The sequence below is a fragment of the Nerophis lumbriciformis genome, linkage group LG19 (genome assembly GCF_033978685.3).
Source record: "Nerophis lumbriciformis linkage group LG19, RoL_Nlum_v2.1, whole genome shotgun sequence".
Taxonomy (NCBI): Eukaryota; Metazoa; Chordata; class Actinopteri; order Syngnathiformes; family Syngnathidae; genus Nerophis; species Nerophis lumbriciformis.
The window spans coordinates 40,611,625-40,622,707 of record NC_084566.2 but is presented as its reverse complement, the minus strand read 5'-3'; the positions used below and the strand labels follow the sequence as shown (position 1 = coordinate 40,622,707).

Below are 11,083 nucleotides of genomic sequence, written 5' to 3'. Positions count from 1 at the left end.
ACGAGTAGGATGGCCGCTGCGGTGCGCGCTGAAGCCTCGGGCGCGAGTCCGGGTGAAGCGGCCGCGGGTGCGAGGGACATCGCACCTCCACGCGGCTCCCAGATGATTGCGCACTGGTGTGCGTCTGGGCCGTGACAGCGTGGCACGCATTGAATGTCTCTGCTACATTGGATCAGTCTCCTTTCTTTAACAGGCAAAAGCTTTATAACCTCACTAATGCCTTGCATCGTCTATATTAGATATATACCGTATTTTCCGCACCATAAGGCGCCCTGGGTTATAAGCCGCGCCTTCAATGAACGGCATATTTCAAAACTTTGTCCACCTATAAGCCGCCCCGTGTTGTAAGCCGCATCTAACTGCGCTAAAGGAATGTCAAAAAAACAGTCAAATAGGTCAGTCAAACTTTAATAATATATTAAAACCAGCGTGATGTGGGCGCGCATGGAATCGTATATCAACATGGACGAAGCTGCGTGAAAAAAGCCACCCGGCCTCTTCGCGTAAACTTAAACTTACCTTAACCACTCGCTCATCTTTTCTTCATCCATCCCTTCGAGTTAGCTTTCATGATGACGCCGGCTGGAAAGGTCTCTTTTGGCAAGGTCTTCCTTTTGAATATCACCATGGGTGGAAGTTTCTGGCCATTAGCATGGCAAGCTAGAACCACAGTGAAGGATGACTTCTCATTCCCTGTGGTGCGAATATTCACCGTACGTGCTCCCGTTGTATCCACAGTGCGGTTCACAGGAATATCAGTTGCTGTGAAATAGTAGTCCGTGTGCGGATGGAGAGATTGCGTCTTTTCATGAACCGGATCCCTGTCGTTTAGTAGGAGCCATTTTGTGGTCTTTACAGATGTAAACACACAAAGGAAATGAACCGTACGGTAGTATCCGCGCGCTTTTTCTTCTTCTACGCGGGCGGGTGGTTGCTTACAGTAGAAGAAGAAGCGCTTCCTGTTCTATGGGGGCGGGTGCTTACCTTGGCGGTTGCTTGCGTAGAAGAAGAAGCGCTTCCTGTTCTACCGGGAAAAAAGATGGCGGCTGTTTACCGTAGTTACGAGACCGAAACTTTATGAAAATGAATCTTAATATTAATCCATATATAAAGCGCACCGGGTTATAAGGCGCACTGTCAGCTTTTGAGAAAATTTGTGGTTTTTAGGTGCGGCTAATAGTGCGGAAAATACGGTAACAACGGGCGGGTGCGGTGTTGATTAAATGTTAAATTCGGGTGGATGGCGGATGGTTGACGACTTTTGTGATGCGGTTGCGGATGAAATAATTGCCTATCCGCGCATCTCTAATATGTACAGTAGTTTGTTGTGTTGGCAGGAGTGTACGCGGGGGACAAATGTGCAGAAGATGTGTTGTAGAAAGTGCGAGCGGGTGGATGAATGACAAGATGACTTTTCTACCTTTTTTTTTTTAATGCATTTCAAACTGACAGCATCTTCATGCAAAAACTAACTTTCAAGCAAAAAAAAAACAAAAACAATGTTTCTTGTGACCATGCAGGTGTTGTATTATTATTGTATGGGCGTGGAAAGCACAGTGTCATGTCTGACCTAGCACACATTCAAAAACATCAATGGATTTGAGTTTTCTTTGTCGTGTAATGTCAGTTTATGTTCCATCAACTCAAACATAACTTAAACTATGTTTACTGTCTGTCCAGTGATGGGGGAACATAGCGTAAGAATAACTTGGACAAAGATGTTAACTTTTTTTATTGTATTTTTTAATTCTGTTTTATGTTGAGAACCTAATATGTGATTGTTCCTAAAGTTAGGACTTGAACTATTGACAGAAAATGCTAATAGAATTTTTGTACAGGAAAAAAAAATAAACTGTTTACTTGACAATTTAGGTTTTGCGTCAAATCAAGCTTTGTTGGAATGTTTCTGCGTCTACTTCAGCCGGCGGCAGGTAAGAAGTCTGGTTTGGTTGTTAAATCCTTCTAACTGTGCAGTTCTACGGAGCTCTGGGATTGGCCGTCGTCTACTCCTCGGTCTCGTACCTGCCAAGTAGGAAACGTAAAACATGTTCAAGTACGACCGTAGCCAATGTTGTTCTCTGTTCGTACTTCCTGTCACCTGACCAAGTCCCTGTACTTCCCCAGAGCCTCCTGGACCACATACTGGATGAAGGCCGGCGGCTCCTGCAGGTCCAGCTCCCTCGGCACGGAAAGGATGAAGGAGGGAGAGTTGAGGATGTTCACTTCCACTTGGGTCTCTGCTGCTGACAAATTGAGGTCTTGGCTCTTTGGTGCCACCTTGGAGAGCAGAACTGGATTTAAGGTCACACACTGGACACTTCATTAGGTCCAGGCTGCAAAAAGTGAAATCTAAGTAAGATGAAATATCTCAAATAAGAGTTGCTTATTTCCTGTCTGATAAGATAATTCTTCTCACTAAGCAGATTTTATGTTAGAGTGTTTTACTTGTTTTAAGGGTTTTGCTCCTAAATGATCTCAGTAAGATATTACAGCTTGTTGCTGAGATTTGATGACCTATATTGAGTAAAACATGCTTGAAACTAGAATATCAAGTGTTGCAAAGCTGTGTCATCAACACTCACAAGCAATGTTCCCTCTAAGGCAGGGGTGCTCATTACGTCGATCGCGATCTACCGGTCGATCGCGGAGGGTGTGTCAGTCGATCACCAGCCAGGCATTAAAAAAATAGTCCTAAAAATGAGCGATCATAAATCTTCACTATGACGTCACTTGATTGACATTCACGGCACCCGAGGGTCTTCTGAGATGACGCTGGCTGCTGCCAGCTCATTAAAATTACCGACTGCATACCTGCCAACTTTTGAAATCAGAAAAACCTAGTAGCCAGGGTCCAGGGGCCGCAGGCCCCGGTAGGTCCAGGACAAAGTCCTGGTGGGGGGTTCAGGCTTCGCGCCCCGACGCAAAATGATTATTAGCATTCAGACAGGTTAAAATGTTGCTAAAACCATCACTTTTCTATCAGTCACAGTGACTTTTCAAAACAAAAATATTACAGCAAAAATCATATGGGTTGATTGACATGTTTATTCTGTAAGCTAACTTCAATAGTTTGAAATTATTTTGACAGTTAATGCCAGTTATCCTGTCAACCTTTCACAAGACTTCAATTTGTTCATTGAAAGTATAAACACTTTTTACAGTAAACAAATGGTAAAACAGTACTAAACAATTCCATTAAAAAAAAAAATTGGTGTCATTATTAACTTTCTGTCCAAGCTTGTATAATCTACTGCCTTGTTCAATTGTAAAAAATATTCTGTGCCTAAAATTCACATTTCTATCACAATTATCATACTGTAAACATGGTAAGCTAACTTCATTAAAATTAATAGTCCTGTCAATAGCATGGAATTACAATTCAAATGTAGTTTTTTTGTAAGCCTTTCAAAAGAATTCAAAATATGAAAAATTAATGAAAATTAATTGAAGCCATCAGACACTTGAAAAGTGGCACATCACATCTCTAATGTAATCATTTGAACTTTTCAACAGAAATAGCACTGCAAAAATATTAAGGACATACTTCTGTATTTTGGTAGTTATGCTGTCAACATTTAACAAGATTTCTTCAACTTGGACTTGAAAGCATAAATAGTATAAACACTTTTAACAGTATAACAGTACTAAACAATTCCAATAGATAACATTGGTGTCATTACCTTTTTGTGGCTAAAATCCAAATTTAGCAACGGCATTAGACTTGTGTTTTTTTGTCCCAACGTGGTCTTTTACATCGCTGATTCCTCCGTGTCCGATCGAAAAATCTTGTCTGCACAAGGTGCAATTCGCGTAGTTTTCACCCTCTTTGGAACGGAGAACTATTCCCGGATAGGCTTTTGAATATTCTTCACGGAATGACTGCAGTTTTCTTTTCGGTTTAAGACTCGTTTGCGATGTTTCTCCGGCTGATTCCATGATCGTTCGCTCGTTTGGAAACAATGGGCAACAGGTGCCTCGTGCTTGGCAGCGGTGCTATAAATAGCCTCGCGGAATAGCTCGATAGGAAGTTACGGGAAGCAGGTCGAATGTCATTGTTGTTACGCGATTTCGTGAATAAAACTTAAAAAAAATTTTTTTTTTTAATTAATGAAAAACCGTATTTTTTATCACTGCAACCGTAGGTTGATGAAAACCGTACTAATTACGGGAAAACCGGAGTAGTTGGCAGGTATGTAAATATTACATCTGAAGGGAAATTAATATGTGTGCCTATATGTATGTATGTATGTATTTCATCTTAGGTCCATCCCCATCCTCTACAGTGCTCTCTCACACACCTCCATCCTCTGTGCCCACTGTCCCCTCCATGTCTGAAACCACAGCTGATTTATCTAGTAAGTTAACTGCAAAACACCCTTTATAATTGCTCATTGTACTGCAGAACATTCTGAGATTAATAATTATGTCCAACAGTGCAATTTAATGACCTTATAGGTCCTTCTTTTTTAGTCATTGTCTTTCTTTGGTCACTTCCACCACAACGTCCCCTTCACACCATGGACCATCATCAGCTCTGCCAGTTGACCCAGCTGAGTGGCCTTCTTTCCTCTCAGATTCAGACAGGACTGAGCAGGTGATCAGAGGACCACTGTCTATTAAGGAGAACGTTTCATTCCCCAAACGGCATGATGGTCGAAGTTTTCATTATCATTATACCTACAGACAGCTAGTCAATGGGGAAAAAGTCAAGCGTAGCTGGCTGACTTATTCAAGAAGTAAAGATGCAGTCTATTGCTTTTGTTGCAAATTATTTTCCAAAAAGTCCTTAAAACTGGCAGCCGAGGGACAGCGGGATTGGGTCAACATAAGTGCACTGCTGAAACAGCATGAAAACAGTGAAGATCATTGTAGCAACATGGTGAAATGGAAGGAATTTGCCTTGCGTCTTTCAAAGGGGAAAACTATTGATGAATTTAACTTCAGTAGACTGCGCTCTCTTTGTACAAAGTAAACATTGAATATGAACACTTACCGTATTTTCCGCACTATAAGGCGCACCGGATTATTAGCCGCACCTTCTATGAATTACATATTTCATAATTTTGTCCACCAATAAGCCGCCCCGGACTATAAGCCGCGCCTACGCTGCGCTAAAGTGAATGTCAAAAAAACGCTGCGCTAAAGTGAATGTCAAAAAAACAGTCAGATAGTTCAGTCAAACTTTAATAATATATTGAAAACCAGCGTTCTAACAACTCTGTCCCAAAATGTACGCAAATGTGCAATCACAAACATAGTAAAATTCAAAATGGTGTAGAGCAATAGTAACATAATGTTGCTCGAACGTTAATGTCACAACACACAAAATAAACATAGCGCTCACCTTCTGAAGTTATTCTTCATTCGTAAATCCTTCGAATTCTTCGTCTTCGGTGTCCGAATTGAAAAGTTGCGCAAGCGTGGGATCCAAAAATGGCCGGCTCCGCCTCGTCGAAGTCATCGGATTCAGTGTCGCTGTTGTTGTGCAGCAGTTCTGTGAATCCTGCCTTCCGGAAAGCTCGGACCACAGTTGTGACCGAAACTATCTGCCCAGGCATTTACGATCCACTGGCAGATGTTGGCGTATATCGACCGGCGCTATCTGCCTGTCTTAGTGAAGGTGTGTTCGCCTTCGGAGCTGTGTGAAAAAAGCCACCCGGCCTCTTCGCGTAAACTTCCCTTAACCACTCGCTCATCTTTTCTTCATCCATCCATCCCTTCGAGTTAGCTTTTATGATGACGCCGGCTGGAAAGGTCTCTTTTGGCAAGGTCTTCCTTTTGAATATCACCATGGGTGGAAGTTTCTGGCCATTAGCATGGCAAGCTAGAACCACAGTGAAGGATGACTTCTCATTCCCTGTGGTGCGAATATTCACCGTACGTGCTCCCGTTCCACAGTGCAGTTCACAGGAATATCAGTTGCTGTGAAATACGGTAGTAATCCGTGTGCGGATGGAGAGATTGCGTCTTTTTATGAACCGGATCCTTGTCGCTTTGTAGGAGCCATTTTGTGGTCTTTACAGATGTAAACAGGAAATGAAACGTACGGTGATATCCGCGCGTTTTTTCTTCTTCTTCCGGGGGCGGGTGAAGCGCTTCCTTTTCTATGGGGGCGGGTGAAGCGCTTCCTGTTCTATGGGGGCGGGTGCTTTCCTTGGCGGTTGCTTGCGTAGAAGAAGAAGCGCTTCCTGTTCTACCGGGAAAAAAGATGGCGGCTGTTTACCGAAGTTGCGAGATCGAAACTTTATGAAAATTAATCGTAATAAAGCGCACCGGGTTATAAGGCGCACTGTTAGCTTTTGAGAAAATTTGTGGTTTTTAGGTGCGCCTTATAGTGCGGAAAATACGGTAACTAAAAATGTAAACTAGTAATTAAAGACTAATATGTACAAGACTGATGAGACAAGATGACACTTTTACCGTAAATGCAAAGCTTTATCACTTGGACTGTTCAACCCCAGGCCACTCTTGTAGCTGAATGTTTTCTACATTTTAAGATTAGGAACCATATGTGGCACTCTAGACATCATTCGTTCATTCATTGGTATTATTTATGTTCTTAACTGGGCCACCCCCATATCTTTATAAATGACATGTCATTTGTAAAGACATGCCAGGCTGACAATAGGATCATGTAAACAACACTGCCAGAGCCGCAATGAGTTTATAGTATAGGTGTGTGAATGATCAACAATCAATATTATTGGCAGAAATAGAGGGCCCCAAAATCAAATTTTGCTTAGGGCCCCATGGAGGCTTGGGCCGGCACTGCCTCTAAGGGTATGTAAACTTATGAGCACGACTGTATGTTAATGCATGCATGTACATCATGAATGTTCTACATAGCAGTCGTTCTGAACATTGCGTTTGTCCCCTCAGCTCACCCTGGTGACGTGGAAAAGGTTCTGTGGTCCACTGCCGTCGGCCGCCGCCTGCGCCACCCAGCCGAACTCTGCGACCATGTCGCCCAGCCAGCTGGTGGTCTCGTCGGCGTGCCGCCGCACGATGGACAGGATCTCCTCGTACTGCTCCGTGGACACGCCCATCAGCTGGGACACCTGGTCCAGCTCCACGTGGAGCTCCCTCACGCCGGGACACTCTAAAGGACGAGATGAGATGACACCGCGGGAGAAAAGCCGTGGGACGGTGAAAGGTGGGTGAACGTCAGAGGTGGGTAGTAACGCGCTACATTTACTCCGTTACATCTACTTGAGTAACTTTTGGGATACATTGTACTTCCAAGAGTAGTTTTAATGCAACATACTTTTACTTTTACTTAAGTATATTTATAGAGAAGGAACGCTACTTTTACTCCGCTACTTTTATCTACATTCAGCTCGCTACTCGCTACTAATTTTTATCGATCTGTTAATGCACGCTTTGTTTGTTTTGGTCTGTCAGACAGACCTTCATAGTACCTGCGTTTCAACAAATACAGTCACTGGTGACGTTCACTCCGTTCCACCAATCAGATGCAGTCACTGGTGACGTTGGACCAATCAAACAGAGCCAGGCGGTCACATGACCTGACTTAAACAAGTTGAAAAACTTATTGGGGTCTTACCATTTAGTGGTCAATTGTACGGAATATGTACTGTACTGTGCAATCTACTAAAAAAAGTTCCAATCAATCAATCAAAAATGTGAAGGAAAAAAGACCTTTTTTTTTTATTTCAACCGTACTTCCCGTCAAAAGCCTAAAGACTGACTGCACAGTTCCTGTCTTCACAATAAAAGTGCCGCTCCATCGCGCCTGCGCTTTCAAAATAAGAGTCTCCGAAAGCCAGCGCAAACAAGCTAGCAAGCTACGGAGTTTGCCGCCAATGTATTTCTTGTAAAGTGTATAAAAACGAATATGGAAGCTGGACAAATAAGATGCCAAAAACAAACCACTTTCATGTGGTATTAGACAGAAAGGAAGACTTTTTTTCCTCTTCCATTCGAAAATGTGGACGTTATCATCACTACTGTCTGATTCCAATCAATGCAAGTCATCAGAATCAGGTAATACACCAACTTATATTCTTGTCTTTTGTCTTCATGTAAGAAAGGAATCTATATGTGTTAAACATGCATGTATATTCATTAAAACACCTTTAACATGTAAATAAAAACGGCAAAATAAATAAATATAAATTATATACTGTATATATCAGTGTGTGTATATATATATATATATATATATATATATATATATATATATATATATATATATATATATATATATATATATATATATATATATATGATATGTGTGTGTATGTTACTCATTAGTTACTCAGTACTTGAGTACTTTTTTCACAACATACTTTTTACTTTTACTCAAGTAAATATTTGGGTGACTACTCCTTACTTTTACTTGAGTATTAAATCTCTAAAGTAACAGTACTCTTACTTGAGTACAAATTCTGGCTACTCTACCCACCTCTGGTAAACGTCATACCTGTGAGCAAGGCACCCCGGCAGGCTTCACACCGGTTCTGGAGCTGCCAGCACTCGGACGACTGCTTGCGGAGGTCTCGGCACAGCTTCCGGTTCCGCAGGAAGCGCGGGGGGACGCTTTTCTCTGCGCCGACACAAAGATTACATTTCAAGTGGAAGTGTTCTGAAGTACCTGACATGACACAACTGATGCCATGCAATGTAAAAACTGTATCATAATTCATGTCCGTACAAGCATGATGATGCTCGCTTTTGATTGACACTGCCAGAGAGGTCTTAATATGTTTTATTATTACATCTGCTCTAGGGATGTCCCGATCCAGGTTTTTGCACTTCCGATCCGATACCGATATTGTTTTTGCACTTTCGATCCGATACCGATACTGGCCTATCCGAGCATGTATTAAAGTTTAAAGTTATTTAGCCTACTTAGTTGTCAGAATCATGTTGAAAAGGGTTTTAGTACTCTTGATAACAACTAGCCAGCTGAATTAGGGGAGTTTGAATAATACACAATGGTTGGTAACAAGAAACTGACCTGTTTATTCAAGGATAAACACAAAATAGACAAAATTATACATGACAAACAGAAATGGCATCATTGAACTAGGGCTGGGCGATATGGCCTTTTTTTAATATTGCGATATTTTAAGGCCATATTGCGATACACGATATATATCTCGATATTTTGCCTTAGCCTTGAATGAACACTTGATGCATATAATCACAGCAGTATGATGATTCTATGTGTTTTGATTGATTGATTGAGACTTTTATTAGTAGGTTGCACAGTGAAGTACATATTCCGTACAATTGACCACTAAATGGTAACACCCCAATAAGTTTTTCACACTTGTTTAAGTCGGGGTCCACTTAAATTGATTCATGATACAGATATATACTATCAGATATATACTATCATCATAATACAGTCATCACACAAGATAATCACATTGAATTATTTACATTATTTATAATCCAGGGTGTGGAGGGGGGCGCCGGATGTAAGTGTCAAAAAGACAGCCAAAAGAGTTTGATATGAGAATAAATCTAAAGTTAAAATATAGGGTAGAAATGCACCCATTTGCAGGAAATGTAGTCTCGATTTTCAAAATTTTCTTTCAAGGCTTGCATGTCTACATTAAAACATTCTTCTTCATACTGCATTAATATATGCTACTTTTAAACTTTCATGCAGAGAAGGAAATCACAACTAAAAAAAATCACTAATTTTTTCATACGGTGTTGATGTGGAAATTTTTGCCTCGGCATTTTGTGTGGCACCGATTGGAGATAAGCGTCTCGACAGACGTCACAATATTTGAACAATGATGACGAAAACTGTTTTCTCTGTCGTGTCCGTGTGTCGAAAATTGTTATGCGCTTATTTTTTTATTTGATTTTGTGCGTGGCATAGATTTGCTATGCGCAGAGGACGCTTAAACAGTGCGCAATTGCACAGGCGAGCACCTTAAAGGGAGCGTTGCTCGCACGGCTGCCGATCCGATCCAAATATCGGATCGGGACATCCCTAATGTACGTCATTTTATAATTTTTCATATTGTTTTTCTCTGAGAGATACAAAACAACTGTCTCCATACGGTGATTGCTGCTTCCAAGTTGGTCACACGGCTGCGCTAGCATCACAGCTAGGGTTAGCCATGCTGCTACCTCTCTGCTCGTGGAGGACGTATACGTATGTGACGTGTGACGTGACAGTATGTGACGTGTGTAAGAAGGTGCGCTTGCTGTCTGTGAGAGGGAGACACAGGAAAGAGTAAGAAGAGCCTGTCGTGTAATGCCAGCAGCTAAAAGCAACTGCGTGAGAATTCACAGACATGTGGATGTGTTGAAGGTGTGCTGGAAAATGCGGAACGGAAAATACGGAGCAGCAGAAAAGTGGAATGTATTATTTAAATCAGTGCGTTGGAAAACACGGACCGGAGTTTTTTTAAAAACTGGATCTGAATCGGCATTTTCCCATGCCTTGCCGATACGCATTTTTTGGCAAATATCGGCGGCCGATCCGATCCAAATATCGGATCGGGACATCCCTAATCTGCTCTGCAAAAACTGAAATCTAAGTAGGATGAAATATGTCAAATAAGGGTGATATTTGCTTATTTTCTGTCTGATAAGATAATTCTTCTCACTAAGCAGATTTTATGTTCGAGTGTTTTACTTGTTTTAAGTGTTTTCGTCCTAAATGATCTCAGTAAGATATTACAGCTTGTTGCTGAGATTTGATGACCTATATTGAGTAAAACATGCTTGAAACTAGAATATCAACTGTTGCAAAGCTGTGTCATTAACTCTAAAGTCTTAGTGGCCACATGCGTGGACAGCACCTTTTAGCTCTTATTTCCAAAATTGTGTACACTACTGAATTGGGGTCTTATGGCTGCTTATGTGGACACTTATACTGCCATCTGGTGGTGTCAGAAGAGTATAACATACAATGGAATTTGGAGGAAAAAAAGTGTAAAAATAAGAATTAGCATGTCACTAAACATGAAATACACATTTGTTACTTATGGACTAAGTATATCATATAAAAAGATGATTCTTAGTTTTTATTCTAATTAGGATCCAATCAGCCCAAATAGCAAAGATAAATAAATAAAAAGCATGTAAACAAACA

General features: G+C 41.3%; 1 protein-coding gene across 2 annotated transcripts in view; it reads right to left on the bottom strand.

Annotated features, from left to right (window-relative positions):
- Nucleotides 1-1,179: 1,179 nt before the first annotated feature.
- The window catches only part of clul1 (clusterin-like 1 (retinal)), a 14,876-nt gene continuing 4,972 nt past the window's right edge, over nt 1,180-11,083 (bottom strand). The window contains exons 6-9 of one of the 2 annotated variants that reach the window (XM_061978774.2): nt 8,444-8,566; nt 6,885-7,099; nt 2,099-2,277; nt 1,180-2,022 (exon numbers count right to left, since the gene is read on the bottom strand). In XM_061978774.2, coding sequence (XP_061834758.1) covers nt 2,004-2,022; nt 2,099-2,277; nt 6,885-7,099; nt 8,444-8,566 — 536 coding nt within the window. In that variant the 3' untranslated portion in view covers nt 1,180-2,003. Of the gene's footprint in view, nt 2,023-2,094; nt 2,278-6,884; nt 7,100-8,443; nt 8,567-11,083 lie in introns of those variants that run through there. The other variant, XM_061978775.1, reaches the window with a different exon arrangement.